This window comes from Gallus gallus, chromosome 2 (genome assembly GCF_016699485.2).
Source record: "Gallus gallus isolate bGalGal1 chromosome 2, bGalGal1.mat.broiler.GRCg7b, whole genome shotgun sequence".
NCBI lineage: Eukaryota > Metazoa > Chordata > Aves > Galliformes > Phasianidae > Gallus > Gallus gallus.
Window position 1 is genome coordinate 55,818,084 of NC_052533.1, and position 17,428 is coordinate 55,835,511.

Here is a 17,428-nt window from a genome sequence, read left to right on the forward strand (position 1 = left end):
AGAAGATGTGTCATGATTTTGTAATTTTGCTATTGGTATTCCACATCATATCATCATGTACAGCACAGGTAATTAAAGGGTTAATACTCCAGTTCTGTGGATTGACAACCTTCTAGATACCTGCTTCTCAAAAGAGAAGAAGAACTACCTATCCCAGAGGATCTCATGGTCAGAGAAGGGCGATACAGCACGAAAGTCACAGGATCTGACTCTCTCTCACACTCAGGCAGAGGGGTGGGTGTGCTTCCAAGCTGTGCACCTTCATTCACGTAGGCCTTTCGGTTTTGGAAACTTTCTCTCCCTTATTTTATTTGATTTATTACCCTTAATTTCAATTAGATTGTATTATATTGTGTTATCTTGCATTTCGATATCATAGTAAAATAAGTTTTCCTCCTTAGATCGTTGCTGCTGCTCCGTTCTTTTTCCCTCTCTGAGCCCAGCTCCCGTTCTGCTACCCTTTCCTTTTTCCCTTCCCATTTTTTTGGGAGCCAGGGGGCCCACGGGCCTACTGCCCCCCTGTCACGGGCATAGATTAATGTAGATTGGTCTAGATAACTCAGTGACAATGAGCTAATGAATTTGTGAGCTCTGGTTCTCATTTCTAAAATGTTGTTCTCATTTCTGCATTGCTGGGCTTCATGGGCAGGGACAAACATTTCTGGCTCTGTGGCAGCTGGACTAAGTCACGTGTATTTAATACAAAACTAACGCCAAAAGTTTTCTTCTTCCAGGACTATGTGAGGTATACAGTTCTTGGAAGGAAAACCCCAGTTGAGTGGGGCCTTTGTTCTGGACTTGTGGTGCAAAATATCTCTGTAGACTAGCCTTCCAGTGAACAAAGTAGTTCCTGAGAACATTAGGAAAACAGTCTTTAACTTCTTGCCAGATTCTTATTACTGCATAAATTCCCGAACAGCAAGGCTGTGCTGTTGATGCTAATACTCTCAGCAGGACAGAAGAAGAATGATAGGAGAAAATTTAAAGGGAATCTTCAGATTACTTTTTAAAACCTGTCCTTTTACTCCCTAAGCCTAACCAGAGAGTAAATGAAGCTGGTTCTCAGGAGAACTGTTTAGTTTGAACGTTGTCTTAAAGTTTCCTAGGTATCTTTCATACAAAATTAAAATGGCCACAAATGGTCAATTTGGAGAATGTTTAATTTGACTTCAATCTTATGGCTAACTTAGGTTTTTCAGGCTTTGACTTTTGCCTTCTTAGAAAAATTGCATAAATGGGGTACTTCCATTGGATTACTGGTAGACTTTGGGGTTACAGATGGCTCCATGAGAGCCATATAAAAATGATTCAAATGGGGATTCCCTCCAGAAGAGGCATGCCGTTTCTTGTTGCTACTAATACATATCTTTCTCTTTGAGCTGGGATTATTCATTTCTACAATTCAGAAACAGTCTCGAAACAGAAGACTACCAAAAGTTATTTTAACAAACGCGCTTCTGTTTTACGAAGCATCTCCATACTTTCTCAACTGAGGTGCCTGCTAGGTGGTTTCATTACAGCTTACACCGTGTGTAGTGTTTTTCTAGTACGGTTCAGTCCTGTTGTGGGCTAACGTGAAATATCTCCACATCAACCAGAAGCTACACTTGATGTGGCACTGCTGGACGTTTGATAGCCCACTTAGTAAGTTAACAGCATTTTGAAGCCGTTAGGTTTGTCACACATCTTAAGACCACCTGTGCCCATGGTATAACGCATGAGCATTCAGTTGAATACCTAATGGTTGAAGGTGTGTGCAATGTAGATGCCTACAGGCATGTATTTTACTTCCTGAGAGAATATAGATTTCTACAGTACCTTTGTACGAATAAGCTATGTTTAGAAATGAAAGCTTCCTTTCAGTCCATGGAAGGTCAGATATGCTCTATGTAGGAAACAAACATGTGATGTCATTTTCCTTCAGGAATTAAGACATTAACAGTGACATTGAAGGGGAAGGATTCTAGTGCATCCGAGGAGCAACTCTGGAAAACTGCCCAGAGAATAGCTTCTCATCAAGGCCGCTTTTCATTACCGATTACGATTCCTTTGAACGATTAATGGATCGTTAATGGATTACGAATCCATTAACGATTACGATTCCTCAGCTTTGCAACCCTCAAAAATGTATCAATTTTTAATACGGGATTATCAGTTTGATTTCCATTTTAATGGCCCTCGTTAAACGAATTAGAGAGCTTGGAGAAGAAAAAGAGCTTGGAGGTAGGCACCCGGGGTATTTCTGATGGTTAACTTTCCCGAGTGTGTGAGCAGCTAACAACAGAGGTAAAATGTGTCAGGCGGTTTGCAGAAAGCAGTTACTCCTTGAGACCTGTGTGTGTCACGGTGAAGTCTCAGCTGTGCACAAAGGGAGCTCGCTTCTCTGGCTGTCCATTTAGCATAGTGTCTCTCCATTTCATACTGGATGTGAAATTGACGCATCGGCTGTGTTTAAAGATGCGTTCCTTGTCACTGCTCCTTGTGTGTTTACAAAGAATGGCAAGACCATTTACTGTGATGTCACCACTTCCGCTTTTGTAAAAATAAATGCTGTAATTACAAAACCCTGTGTCTTCTAATGAGTAAGGCAAGCAACCAAAGGCTTTTCTAATACATACCGCATGAGGGTCCAACCTTTTGGCCTGCCTGGGCCACCCTGAATGAAGGAAGAGGAATTGTCTTGGGCCACATACAAAATATATAATGAAGCTGATGGATAGAGCTAACATGGATAATTTTCACTTGTATACTTTTTACTAAACCCTTTTTTCAGCAATCTTGAAACCTAGTCACCAACTCCTTTAGTAAGGGGAAAGCAAGACTGCACAGTCTTGGCTCTTCGCAGGGCTGTGTTTAGCCCACGGGTCGCAAAGCACACAACCCATTGACATAATGAGAGTCAGCGCCGCGCAATGCCCTCCCTGTGTCCTTGCGCCAGAGCTGTCTGGGTAGCTTTGATCCGACGTGCGGAAGCCGCAGGGCTCCACTCCCACAGGCCACCACTGGGGCCCCTCTGACAGGCCCAGTGGCAGGGCGTGTGCAGTCCCTCTGTGACATGTTCTGAGGTCATAATGGCATAGCCCTGCATCACAGCGGTGACCGCCCCCTTTAAGCTCAACGACCCCACGTGTCCTCCCCACATCTCCCAGAGAGGCCGGAGAGACTCCAGGTGCTTGCCGAGGAGCTGATCTCGCCGCTGCTGTGCTCTGGAGGAGCTGCTGTGCCGTGAGGAGGAGTAGGCAGAGAGAAGCAGAACTAGGGGCAGGGGTGAAGGGCCGAGGAGGAGGACTGTTTTGCTGGAAGGCTGCCCACCTGCTACAGTTGTTGACCTGCAGCAAGGGGGAAGCAAGATGGCAAAATCCCTCTTCTCGGGACCTCGCTCACCTCCAACTGTTGAGAAGCTCAGAAATTCTGGTAAGGCCCTCAGGCCCAATTTCACACGTGCTGTCGGGCCCAGTGACATGTCTGAAAACAGGTGTGGAAGCCCTGAAGGAGGAAGGCGGGCATGGCTGAGCAGGGCAGGTTGCTGCAAGAAGGCAGCTACCTTAGCACCCAAGGGGCCGAAGGAGCGCTTGGGCAGGCGTGACTCCTGGGTTCTGTTCCCGACCTGGCCCCTGCCTTCCCAGGGATCTCCAAGCAGGAGCCGCCAGTGGAACTGAACTGCTTGTCTCAGAAATGCATCACTCCTTTGACAGGAATTCAGGGTGCTGAACTGTTTTGAGGTGGCCTCCTGGGAGCATGACGTGTCTTTTCTTTTGTTTTCCAGAGCTCGCTAAGTTTTGGTCCAGTGCATCCTATTATCTCAGTCAACAGCTGGCTTTCCACCAGGTGGGACTTGCCTCCCTCTCCTTTCCTCCCTCTCACGGTCGATTTAGCCGCGAGAGCCCATTTGCCACGGAACGCAGATATTCTTCCCCTCTGTGGAAGCAGGAATCATGCCCCAGAAGGACTCTGCAATGCAAAATGGGCCACAGGCTAGCTCCTCTGTCAGTTCTGACATGCCAGGAGGTCCAGGCCTAACGATGGAAGGAGGGCTGGACATTTTCTGGGCCTGCCTGAGACCTCTGCTGGCAGAGCTGAATGACCAAAGTGGATTGCCTAGGGGTGACTGCCAGCTTGGGAACCCCGTTTGTCTCTTTATGAGCCAAAAGACTGCACTTTCTGGTTCTTCACAGGCAGGAGGGGTGAGAGGGAAATAGTCTTCTGACATCCCCTGCAAAACTTCTTCTGATCCACCCTTTCTTCTCTTTCAGGCTGTGCACATTCCTGGACTGGGGACTTTCATGGTTGTCAGAGAGCTCGTAATCAGCCAGAAGAGTCTGGTTACTGTTGAGAGACCCCTGTTTCACCTGGCAAAGGCTCTTGCGCAGGACCATGACCTCCAGTATGACTTCATAGATGTTGCAGGTAGGAAGAGTGAAGTCTGACAGAGGTGCTTCCCTGGCACCAGAGTGGGGAAAGGGTGCCAGACTGCCATTATAGATGGTAATACAGTGTAACAGCACACTCTCTTTCACCTGCTTCAACAATGGGTTTCATTCCGGTCCCATTGGCTGTGTCTCAGCGTCTCCTCAGAGACATACCAATGGTGCCACTTCAAAATCTCAAGAGTAGCGTATTGCCTGTGGGGCTGGAAGCTGCTGACTTTTGATTGTAGCCCACTCAGTGGCTCTCCAAGTGCTCACGTTCCTCTCCTCTTCTTTCGCCAGGACATGACCAGTATCAGCAACTTCCGTATGCTCAGATAGCCTCAGAAAATGGCATCTCTGCAGACGCGGCGCAGCTTTGCGTGGAAAGGACCGTATGCCTTTTCAGCGCCTGCATAGAGAAGAGGCGGAACGTTGCTTTCATTTGGAGAGACGTTGGCATGCTGCTGATTGAAGGAAAACGGGTCCAAATGAAATTCTATGAGGACTTCCTGGAGAAGCTCAACGGGACTGCTGACATGTTGCAGGCTCTTCTTGGGGTAGGTTTTGCATTTTCCCAGCACTACCTCTGATTCTTCTGAAATGCCTTCCGGGGACTAGGGGACTGCTTTCTCCTGGCCTGCCATGCTTCTTCAGCCACCTGGGCTCCTGGTGGTCTGCAGGAAAGCAGGCTCTGTAGAGCTCTTCCCTTACACGAGGGGGCGCGGCTCTGTGCCAGGATATGCAACCTCAAAAGGCCTTGCTTTTTGTCAAGAGACCAGAGGAGCGGTGAGCGTCACTGCTCAGTCCCAACTCAGAGCATGGAGCAGAGACACAGGCACAGCAAGGCTTGCTGAGGCCCGAACCCCTCCCTTTGGCAGCTTGCGTTGTGTTGGGCTAAGACAGATTGGAGCTGCCAGCCATTCCCATTGTCCCCATCTCCCATTGTCTGTCTCCGTTCTGATTGCAGATGCCAGAAATGAGCAAATCGGTCATCTCACGCAATGACTGCGTAGCTTCCCAAACGACTTCCGGACGTGTTACTGTCTTTCCAATGTGAGTATGCTTGCTCCTGCCACACGCGCCTGAGCGAGACAGCAGCTTTTCAGCTGCCCATGGTACTCGCTACGGTACTTAGCAGTGCTTAGAGGCCCGGTTTGCAGGGAACTCCCTGCTCACTCCAGTTCAGTTGGATTGCATTTGGAGAAGAGTGGCATAGCAAAGTCACGTTTCACATCCGTGACAGTGTCAAAACTGGGGGGGCACTTAGGCGAGTCTTCCTTCTGGTTTTCCCAGTGCTTCTTCCATCCTGCAAATGAGAGTGCATTCTGCTTAGGTCCCAAGGGCTAGAGAAGGAACAGATTCTTGTGTAAACGGGAGCCTGAGTGTGGCAGGCTTCTGCCAGGGCTCTGTCTTGTACCATTGCTGCTGTGCAGTGACATCCACAAGTTGCGGGGGCGGTGGGCATGGAGTTGAGCCTCAAGAGCTGCAAAGATATTAATCTGCAAGAAACTTGGAAGGCAAGAAAAGAATGGAAAGGGCTGTTGGGTTGTTGGGTGGCAAGCGACCGGTCTGTTCTGCGTGAGCATTCTGAGTGAGAGTATTTCCTCCTGTGAACCAGCCAGAGGGGTTGGCTGGGAGCAAAACGGCTCTCACAGCAAGGGCAGAAAAAACACTGGCACGTACTGACAGGGCCTCACCTGCCCCTCCAGACGCTGGAGGTCTTGTATGGTTCTCCACAATGAGCTGCTCTGGGAAACAATGGCCTTCCAGTGTCTCTGCGGTCTGTCTCTGTCACTCCGTTATTGGGTCAAACTGCAAGGGAAGGTGTTGCCCTTCCTTCAGCCTGCTTCTTCCTCTTTCAGGTACGAGCACAAGTGCATAATTAAAATGACTGAAACACCAAAGGTGGACCTGAAGTACCACGTGAAGACCAGACATGAGCAAGGCTGGGCAAGACCTGGTGACAGTGGCACGAAAGGTAAGGGCACCTGTGAGTTGCCAGCAGGGGCCTCTTTGTTTTCCTTCCTCCTCATCTGGAGACGATTAGAACTGACATGACCACAGAGCGCCTGGAAGAGCATGAGACACTTTGGGTGACTCTTTGTACCCACTGTGGGAAAGCCTGAGTGATCCATTGCGGAACAAGTTCTCAGGGCAGCCCTCCATCACAAGTGGCCACTGGGATCATCTCAGCAGAGGACACTTTCCCCGCAGCCTCCGCTCGGCAGCCTGTCCTGCCAGCCCTGGAAATCACTACCCTTGCTTCCCTTTGTCTTCTCAGATGTCTCAAAAGCACTTCCTCTGCTGTCAGCACGCCCCAGTAGCAAAGCTGTGTGGGTGGGACATGCATCAAGAGATGCAAGAGCCAGCTCCTCTGCTGCTAAACGATTCTCCTCTCTGGAATGGCTCTTTGAGACCATCGGCATCTGCCAGGGCATCCCCCATTTCAGCACACACAGGGGATGAAGGCATCAATGTAGCATTCCCCAGGGAACAACGCTGCCCCATAGCCATGAAGAAACGGGCCAAAACCTTGTCAGAAATGCAACTTTTCTCAAGTTCTCTCCCTTCCTCTTTCTAGGGGACCTTTGTGAGACGCGCCTCCTTCATCGAGCAGCGCTTTCTCCAATAAGATTACCGGCATTGACTGTAATGCCAGGGAGAGACCAGAAAGCCGAGGAGAAAGAGCCTCGCACCAGGTGAGACTCCTGGCAAAAGAAACGCAGGTGATGCCATGCTCTTGCCTCTGTGGGAGTGAAGTTTATCTGGAGGGTATCCGGAGACTGTATGAACTCATCCTACCACATTGCGATTCCTTGCTCACGACAAATGTCCCATAGCATCACTTCTTAGCTGGGTAACTAATGGCAAAAGCTCCTTGCAAGAGCGCAGAGTCTTTCTTGCTTCCCTTCAGATGGAAGCAAACCGGACCTTTCTGTTTGCCAAGCCCAGTGCGCAAAGTGACAAGAAACATCCCGAGAAGGGATGAGGGTGTTCCTTTCCTAGGAGCGTTTGAATAGTTTTGAGTGTGTTTCTGGGTTGCTGTCAGCACCGCAGGCTGTTCCCAGGTCTCCGAGGGAAGTGGTAGAGACCAGATCAGTCATGTGGGGGCTCTTGCAGACTCTTTTTTGCTGAGGAAGCTGCTGAAGCACTTTTAAGCATGCAATGCAAGCCCAGCACCTCCTGCCCTCCTGTCAACTCTCCCCACCTGTCTCTGCAGGCAGCTACCAGCCGTCCCGGGGAGACCCTTGCAGGATAAAGAAGAGCAAGGGAAAGTCATTCCTCTGGTGACTCCCAGGATGGTGGACTTCATTGCTGCAGCGGTGGAGGCGAATAGAAGGGTACGTGACACACACTGCTGCAGTGCCTCTGTCTTACTGAACTGTAGAAAAGCATCACTGATTCTCACAGCGTTCCTTACTGCGCGTTCACATAACACCTTGCTTGAAGAGAAATGAGTTGGGGTGGCATTTGAGAATAAGCAGTTCGCTTCCGTTTGCCTCCCGAAAGCCACCCCAAGAGCTAACTGGGGGATGCTCCTGATGGCTTGTGTAGAACTCACAGCTGCCAGACTGCATTTAGCCCAGTGTTTATTTATTTTCCTGGCTCTTACAGAAGGGCTCTTCAGTCGAGTCCGCAGGAGCCTGGCAGCAAACCAGAAAGGTGGAAGACAAAGGGAGAAATGGAGTGCAGGAAGGGAAACCCCTCAGCCTCCACAGAGACTAACGCTGCCTGCTGTTGCATACAGATTGCCGCCGAGAAAAAATGCGCAAAGACCAGGAAGGGAAAGGAGCAGAAGGGGAAGACAGTGAGGAAGGAGAAGGAGGAGAAGGGGAAGACGGTGAGGAAGGAGAAGGAGGAGAAGGGGAAGACGGTGAGGAAGGAGAAGGAGGAGAAAGGGAAGAAGGTGAAGGAGAAGGAGGACAAGATGAGAAGAGAGGAGAAGGTGAAGGAGGAGAAAGGGAAGAAGGTGAAGGAGGACAAGATGAGGAAAGAGGAGAAGGTGAAGCAGGAGAAGAAGGTGAAGTTTGTGCAGCAAGAGAAGGTGAAGGTCGTGAAACAGGAGATGAAGGTGAAGAACGTGAAGCAGGAGAAGGTGAGGAAGGTGAAGCAGGAGGAGAAGAGTAGATTTTCAAAACATGCCCAGAAGTTCTTGGCTGAAGAGGAAAAAAAGAACAAAATGCTGAAGAAACAGAAAAAGAAGCAAGCCAAGCAGCAAGAGTTGGAAGCAGAGAAGACGGAAGCCCAGCCAGAAGAAGTGGAGATGCCAGTGGCTCAGGTACTTTGCATCCCCGCAAGAAAGCAGCAGCACCTTCCCATCCAGGGGAGCTGAGGTTGTAAGGTACCTCTAGCACCTGGACCAGAGTAGCGCTGTTGGTGCAGCACAGCTGGATGGCTGACTGCTGCCTTTTGAGAGCAAGAGGACCCAACAGGGAGCGGTAACAAAGCCCTGGTCACGCTGGGACATGGCCCCAAGAGCATGCTGAGGTTTCTCTCCTGATTGCTTTCCCGTCCCACTGCAGTCCCAACTGGAGTGGTCTTGCAGGGAGCTGCATGCTGGGAAGCAGCACCCCAAGGCTGAGTGTCTCTTCCTGTACAGGAATCCTCTGCCTTTGAGGAAGAATATTCCAGCTCTCTGTCTGAGAGCGAGACAGAGCAGTCCAGCTCCGGCTCCAGCTCCAGCCACAGCCTGATCAAGAGGATGATGGGGGAGCAGGAAGAGGCCGAGGAGGAGCCACCCAGAGTCTCCTGGGACAGCGCTCATTTCCCAAAACGGTAAGCATACACCAATCCCAACCAGGGCCAGGGGCAGTAGGGTGGTGGTGAGCCACCTGTGCCGTGGATCAAGGAAGCCAGCCTCCGAGTCATGGTGCCGCACACAACACCCTCAGAGAGAACTCTGAGGCCATGGGTGTGACCATGGTTAGGGCCCGATGCCATGAGCCTCTCTGGAGCCCAAAGCAGCCCACGTGTGGAAGTCATCCTGCATCAAAGTGGCTGTGGGGCCAAATGGGGCCGTGTGTGGAATAGGCTGGGTGAGGGAAGAGGCAGGGGTGTCACAGCTGAAGAGTGAGACAGGTTTTGTCCTTGTTGTTGCAGGAGGCTTACTCCAGTGACAGAAGAGACCCTGCGGGAGGTGGTGAAGTGCATTGTGGAGCAAGTGGCCCGTGAGCAGCAGGGACAGAGAGATGCAGAGAAGGATCTGCAGGGCCGGCTCCAGAGGTAAAGCTCTCCGCACAGGCAGTTTGGTCTCCCACACTGCCCTTCTCCCACCCCCTGCAGCACCAGGGCAAAAGAAGGGCTTTTCCTGGAAGCGGGCTCTCAGCACAGCCACCTCCTGCAGTCGCAGCAGGCACCAAGCTTGGGAGCCCCAGCAAGAGAGCGGTCTCCCTGTGCTCACACCCCCTCCCACTGTGTGCCTACAGCGAGCTCGCAGTGCTGCGGTGGAGTCAGTGGAGTCGGTCAGCAAGAGAAACACCCAGCATCCTTTCTCTGTCAGGACCTCAGTATAGACCTGCACCCCCTCCTGGGCCAAGGCCGGGCAAGGCAGCACGGGTAGGTGGTGTGGGCTCCTGTAAGCACCATGTCATAGCTAGCCATAGCAAGCCACGGGAAGACCCTCTTGGGCCTGTGGGATGGAGAGCAGCTGGCCGCGGAACTGGAGACCTCTGCACAGACAACCCTGCCAGCCAGCTATGTGCTCAGGCCAAAGTCTAAGCCCTCGCCTGACTCAGTGCCTGGTCAATCAGCCCCACAGCAGGCTACCCCAGATTGGGACTGGCCACAAGGGCTGCAATTACATTACAGGGACCATGAGCCTGCTCTCTCTAGCCACACACGAGCAGAGCCACTCTCTTATACTGCAGAGACTTGCAGTGTTGTGCTGCTTGTCTCTGCATTCACAGAACTACAGAGCTTCACGCTGAACTCCTTAGGCCCGGAGAGTAGTTCCTGCGCACGTCAACAAGGAGCACGAGAGATCTGCCAGCACTGAGACTCCCGAGACAGACATCCAGCAAGTGTCACCCTCAATGAGGACCCTCAATGAGGACCCTCAATGAGGCTCAGTGAGGACCACCGTTCACTTCTGGCGACGTTAACGGTGACACTCTGAAAGGCGCGTCGCCACTTTCCCTGTCACCCTTTCCCTATACCCAATAAAACCCCATTACCCAAACACCATGGGTCTTGGTCACTGCGAAACACACGCTTTACTGTGGGTGCCTGGCAAAGCCAGGTGCTCCCCTTCCTAGAGTTCCTAGGCCTGCACTGGCAGGGCTACTCAGAGCTGCATGGGTGCCACAATGTGCTGTGAGGGTGGTAAAATCCAAGGCAGGAACCTTGCGTGAGGAGATGGGGAGGGAAGCCCAGTCCCTGCTCCATCTCGGAGTGGGAATCTTCTCTAGCGTCATGAGTGTGCCTATATCATCTGCACACTGACAGCTTTGCCAACAGCTTCTTTGCCTGGGTTGAAGGTGGCCCCTTCCACAGCCTGCCCCTTGACATTGCTGGCAGATCCATGGCTGAAGCAGGGAATGTCTGTGCTCAAAAGGTGAGATGCTCACGCAGTGAGGCTTTCTGAGCCCAGGCTTAACAGCTGAACAGCTGTAAGTCAGTTCTGAGGCAACATCTTGTCAATTCAGTTTGGGCTGCTTTTTCCCGTCTTCTGTGTGTTTTCCAGTAAGTCACAGAAAAATCTGATCTTTCTCTTGCTATTGACGTAATTTAAAACGTGCTTTTAATATCTATCTCCCAGAGTACAGGCCACCTGCAACTCTAGTTGAGCTTTGGCCACATGAATACTCTTCCCGCAGAGGTGAACAGCGTATCTGTAGTTCACTCCTGTCACCTGACCTTACTTCCGTTTGCTAGACACTGATTTTCCACCTCATCTCTAGAAGATCAAGCCAAGCCCATCCTGTGCTCGCTTGCATGACTTCTGACATATTGCAATTGCCAGTTCCCGTCCTTTTCAAAAAGAGATGGTGCTTGAAAAGGGACCAGCACTCATTAGTGGAACCCTGTAGAAATCATTCATGAAGACATCAAAGTATTCAAACAAAACAGTTTTAGCTGTTCCACTTCATTGTTTTGATTTTGTAAATGCCAGTACAGAGTAAGCTGAGTGAGTTGACAGCCTTGCAGTATACTGACAAAAAGAGCTGTGCTGGAACAAAGCTGCTCTCTCTTTGTTTTTTTTTTTTGTTTTTTTGTTTTGTTTTGTTTTTAAACAGTGGTCCTGTATGAAATTGTGCCTCCTCACAAGTCAGAGATTTAGCACTGTCGTCTGGTGCAAATCACTGGGGAAACACTTCACTTGGAATGGGTTGACAGTTGAGAACAGACAGCATATTTGCTATTGCTTCTTCTGCCATCATGTGGGTGGCTTGAACTGTTGCAGTTCCAATATGTGGGGTTATTATGACGTTATTTAATTTCAATAAAGGGTGATTTCTGCAAGAAACAGCAAGGACAAGGTATTACACCCGCAAGAAGCAGTAAGAACAGAATGGATATCACACATGAAATGAATTCTTCTGCTAGTTGCTGAGAACATAACCTCAGGAAACAGCAACGGCATTGATAGAAAGGGGCCACGTACACAGGATTGGCAGAAAATGTTGGTAAATTTGCTTACTCGTTTCTCCATCCTCTCTGCTAGCCTTGTTGCCTTGCTTGGCAGTCATGTTGACTTGAAAATGTGGCAAGGGAGAATAGATGGTCATCAAGTTAGGATTGTGCAAGATAAGATGAGGTTACGCTCTTGAACAGTGAGAGACTCCCCATAGAGATCAAAGTAATAAGTACACTTTTGCTCAGCATTTTACAAGTTTCAGACTAAGAGAATGAAAAGCAAGTTATTCTACCTTGGCAGAGGCTCAGGGTATGTCACATCCAGAGCAGCAGCCTTAATAGTCTTATTCTGGAGAGCTTCCACCAATGCATCTTGATCAATAACTGCACCTGCAATGGAATGGTATCTTTCTATCACAAGTCAGTGAATACGTTTTCGCCTGGGAGCGGGGAAAGGTCAAGGACCCAGGGGAAAGAAATTCAAGCACCTACATCTTGTTTGAAAGTAGAATGTCTTTCTAGTAACCATCAACCAAGCAAAACAAACAGAGACTATTTAGTAGTCTTCACCACAGAGCCATTACCACTTCCGGGAGATATGCCTACCTCGGCTGATGTTTATAAGAGTGGCTGTGGGTTTCATCAGCCCCAGCTCCTTTTTCCCAATCAGTTTTTCAGTCTGAGGCGTCAGGTTCACAACCAGCATAACAAAGTCAGATTGCTGCAGCAAGTCTTCCATCTCACTGTAGCAGGCACCAACGGCCTGCTCCTCCTCCTGGCTCCTGAAGGAAAAACACACAGCCCATTTGACACAACTATTTGGAACTGTTTTTAACAATTAGTCAACTAACCAACCCATCCATCCATCCTAAGCGTCATCTTAAACAGTGCAGATATTAAGAAGTTTGAGGCCAGGATAAAGGAATAGACGTTGCTAAGTACCAGGGAATCATAGAATCATAGAATGGCCTGGGTTGAAAAGGACCACAATGATCATCTAGTTTCAACCCCCCTGCTATATGCAGGGTTGCCAGCCACTAGACCAGGCTGCCCAGAGCAACGTTCAGCCTGGCCTTGAATGCCTCCAGGGATGGGGCATCCACAACCTCCTCGGGCAGCCTGTTCCAGTGCTTTACCACCCTCTGTGTGAGTCAAAGTGGTGGAAGGGAGGAGAGAAGGAAGTGGTTTAGAGAGGGCAAGAGGATAGAGGAGTGGCAGGACCCTGGAAGAGTGATGTAAATGTAATTGCAAAACACACAGGTGGTATTATGTATAGGAGGTTGGATATGCAGAAGGTCTCCTGTTCTTCTCTCCTGCTGATGTATCTGTACAGTCCCTGTCAATTATCTTTGCCAGACTTGCAAGTTAGAACTTGCTTTGGAAAGGGAAGAAAGGGGAAGCAAAGGGAGCGATAAAACAAAGTGAGGATCTTTGCCATCAAGATGATGAGTGAACCGGCTGGGCTGAAGGAAGGAGTGACAGCCCGGATGACAAGGGACGTTGCCCGAAGCCTGAGAGAAGATTCTGGCAGGACGGAGTCTGGCTTGCTTGGCCTACATCTTCAGAAGAGTTAGCGTCACCCTTCCTCCAAACCTGCTGATAGCTGAGAAGGGAGCCACAAGTACAGGGAGGTGAAGGGGAGCTGATTCCCAAGGGGAGAAGCAGGGAACCAAGGTGAGCAGTGGTGGCACACTGGCGGTGATCCTCATGTTGCTTACAACTGTTGCCAGTGCCTGGGAAGAATGGGGACACACCCCAGAGCGGTGGTTTCCATTTCTGCCCCGGACCAGTTCCACACAGTAAACAAACATTTTTACCTGCGGTTCCTGTTGTGGTACAGGATCTTCATTTCAAAGGCTCTGGCTCTCTGAGCCACTTTATACCCGATTCTGCCCATCCCAATGATCCCAAGAGTCGCCCTGGTCACTTCAACTCCCAGCCAGTCAGCAGCAAAATAGTTCGTGTCTGGAGAAACTGCTATCTGGGAGCCTGAATGTAAAAACATGCTAAACAGGTACAAATTGATGACAAATTCAGGTCAAAATAGAGAGGAAAAGCAGAAGTTTTTAGAAAGCCTTGGACAGCGTAACAGTCAGGACTGGAAGCACAGACACAGAAGAGGTTCTTGATGGTGATATTCTGCTGAGAGGAATGACCACCTTAGGGAAATAACGCTTTTGTGTCTGCAGTATTTTCTTTGAAGTTCGAAAGCTTCTTCTGTAGCATTTACCACCTCACAAACACTTGCCTTCACTTTATTTATTTTATTTTATTTTATTTTGCCGGGAGTAAATTTCACCATCTGTCTCCTGGATCTCAACCCAATCCTGTCATAACCCTTGAAGGGGGTGAAGTTATGCTGCAGATTCTAGCTTGGCCAGCGATCTCAGTAAGCCTTTATAATGTTGGACTTGAACCTAATAAAATATCGTCAAGAAAGTCCAACCTGTACTGCCATACCTCCAGCATCTGCCTCTGACACGGTGGGCCAACGTAATAAATCAGGAGGCATTACGTTTGGAGCAGCACTGAAATGCTCTCATAATTTCTGCTCTAGCAATGGAGACTAATTAACCTTTAACCAATGGAGGAAAATTAATTGAGGGAGCTTGAAAGTATATAGAAACAGGGATTGTAATGAAAGAAATTGGGAAGAACAGCAGCAGTGGCACTAGAGCAGGACATGGAAGAGCCCAGGATGAGTTTTGCCCCCCGTGGACTGCATGCATTGCACACACAGCTGGGTAAAGATGTTTGTTTTCTGGTAGATAGGGCTGGCTCTCACTCCAAGCCGCATCAAGAGTTACTACCCATAGGTGATTTTTGTAACAGTAGTAGGAGCTACTGATCAATGGGAAAAAGCTTAATAATTAAATAAAAAACGGAGCTAAGGGTAAAGCAAGAAACAGTGGGAGTAAGCGACTATAGCTGTACATACTTTCTGTAAGTATTTTGTTTTGTAGAGAGATCTAACGTAGTGGTTTGTTCTATTTTGTGAGCACGTGTTCCACCTGGGCTCTGTATCATGCACTGGCCATGCAGATGTAGAGCACAAGCTGAAAAAACCCTGCAGACCCTGTCAAGATTAAAAGCAGGAGAAAATCTGTGATGGGTGAGAAAGGCAAAGTGCACTTTGAAGCAGGGGACGCCCTGCTGGCACTGCCTATTGCATCCACCGCTGGGGTGTTCCCTATCCTTTCAGTGGTTCGCCGTCCCTCGGGTCAAAAAGTAGTAACACATTAGCTCAGAAAGTTTTCATTTCCTTCTTATGGAATTGTCTAACAGAGATGCCTGTGTGAGTGTGTATGTATCGACTCAAAAAATTGTGACTTATGTAACTTTTTCCTTACGTTTAGTGTGTTATCAGTCGAGGCTTTAATTGAGTTCTGATGATTGTGTTATTAATATAATTAGTGCTATTATTTTATAGTGTGGTAATAGTTTGCTAATAAACAAAAAAGGGGGAGTGCGGGTATGACCTCTCAGGAAAGAATAGCTAAAGCACGTTATGTTCTTAATTTTCTAAATCGATGGACAGCAGAGGGCCCTCCACTTTACAGGTACTTTGGTCAAACTGCTTTAACTCCTGTCAAGGGAAAAGCACAGGTTGTGGTAAAAAAATCTGAATTCTAATCAATTGGAAGGGCCCTAATCGTTGATAACAGGGGGCCGACGCTATGCTTGTGTCTTAAGAGGAACAGGTCCGAGATGGGTACCAGCACGATGGGTGCGGCCAGCCATCTCAGCGCTGGCCATAATGTGATCACTGCACTTCCAGCAGTGGTTTGGGCATTCCCCATGTTGGAAATAGCCGAATAATTTTGTCAGGACGGTATCTCTGATAAAGCAGATTTTATTCGCGATTGCAATGGCGGGCGTCCCACAAGCAGGAGAGCGCGCTTATGGGCACGGATATGACAGCTTTTGTACCTTGTTTCCCCCCACCCCCCCGCCTCCCGCCTTGCCTCCCCTTTCCCCACTGGCTGGGTACTGTGTGTTATCTGTTGTCAGTCAATAGCAGTCCTGTTGTCTCCAAGATGTCTCAGTACCCTTCTCATTCGTATTGATATGGTGATTTTCTTCAGAGTCTTTGTTAGACAGAGAGTACGGAGGGGGATGCCAGATCTTCCTCAATTCCTTCTTCAGGCACTCCCTAAGGCATGTCACGAATTGTCCTTTTAATTTGTGCAGGATATTCTTGCAATGTGTGTGACATATACTTCTTTCATGCTAGCTATACATAAGTTGTTACTAGCTTATATATGTATGCTGTTAACTGATTAACTTCTCTTAATTCTCTGTTACTCGGGTCCTGTCTATCCAGCACCAAAAGCTAGTCCTTTTCCAACATCAAGGGGTTTCTGATTTGTAGAGATACCTATTACGTCTAAAACGGAAGGCCCAGAAGTTTTTCAGATGTCTGGACAGACAGGAGCTTCAGTCTTTGTGCTTTTAACTTACTCCATCTACCTAATCTCTATGGATATATACATATGTATGTATATATTATTTTACTTATATACTGAGTATGCGTTGTTGGGGAAGGTTTATCTAGAGGATGAGCAATGAAAACTATCACAGAGCCCTGATAAAGTAGAAAGAGCCCTGAAAAGAGCTATTAATTGTAATAAAGGACCCAAATGGTAGCAGAGGCCATGAAATTAACGAAATTCTTATCTTGTTCTGATGCAGAAACAACATTCAATTCCCACAACCATCAAGTCACGCTTGGTTTGTCAAGCCGCCTCACCAAGAAATCATAAGAACTGGAATCATTAGGAATTGGTTAACATGGACTATTGTTTGTATTCTAAATAACGCATCGTTTATTCAGCATGTTAATCCTAGTTTAGCTACTTTTAGAATTGTTTCTGAACCAGGCTTCTTACTCTATTAATAGAAAAAGGGGAGATGTGGGATAAAGAAGGTCGTTGTATCGCTAATGAGTGGTAAAGCTCAACAGTAACTAGGGCCAGAGGTAAACATCCACAAGGCGCCCAGCCCTCATGTAACCAGTCTTGGCTGCGCGGGAAAACTGTTGTGCTGCGGGGGTATATAAGGCTGTAAGTGCCTACAATAAAGCACTTTTGCTCTGCACCAGCGAAGGAGTCCGGAGTCCGCAGCTCTTTCGCCACACCCGCAAGGGAGCGTGATGCCCTCTTGCAACAGTGGTTTGCAGAACGCAGTTACTCCTTGAGAGCTGTGTGTGTCACTGTAAGGTCTCAGATATCTGATGTCGCCCATTCGTGTTTAATGTGGCAGAAGCATCTTATGCTCAGAATACTTCTTGTGTTTACATTTAGCAGGATGCTTGGCAATTTAAAAAAACTCATACGTTCTTTTGTGTGCCACAGGTCCCGCAGCTGTGTTGTCTGTGTAGCAGCGTTGCATAGATGTGTGGTGTTGGCTGTGAGCTGTGCTGTCTGTGAGCCCAGCTGTCTTCA

At 48.7% G+C, this 17,428-nt stretch overlaps 2 protein-coding genes across 2 annotated transcripts in view; both read right to left on the reverse strand.

The window, feature by feature from the left end:
* LOC121113116 overlaps positions 1-17,428 on the reverse strand; it is a 22,634-nt gene continuing 5,206 nt past the window's right edge. The window contains exon 2 of the mRNA XM_040696346.2: positions 1-1,013. The gene's annotated coding sequence lies outside the window, so the exon portion shown is untranslated. The remainder of the gene's footprint in view (positions 1,014-17,428) is intronic.
* On the reverse strand, positions 11,464-14,648 carry LOC121106514 (probable 2-ketogluconate reductase). Its single transcript, XM_040696349.2, has 4 exons — positions 13,802-14,648; positions 12,591-12,766; positions 12,278-12,374; positions 11,464-11,864 (listed from the first exon to the last, which is right to left on the reverse strand). The coding sequence occupies exons 1-4, from the start codon at positions 13,987-13,989 to the stop codon at positions 11,708-11,710; spliced, it is 618 nt and encodes a 205-aa protein (XP_040552283.1). The 5' UTR covers positions 13,990-14,648; the 3' UTR covers positions 11,464-11,707.

Excerpts from the sequence above, each read along its gene's own strand:
- LOC121106514 (XM_040696349.2), bottom strand. The coding sequence starts at position 13,989 with ATGTTTTTACATTCAGGCTCCCAGATAGCAGTTTCTCCAGACACGAAC. Across the intron at positions 12,375-12,590 it reads TCTTATAAACATCAGCCGAG|GTGCAGTTATTGATCAAGAT; the intron begins GTAGGCATATCT and ends ATTCCATTGCAG. Across the intron at positions 11,865-12,277 it reads TACCCTGAGCCTCTGCCAAG|AAATCACCCTTTATTGAAAT; the intron begins GTAGAATAACTT and ends TGTTTCTTGCAG.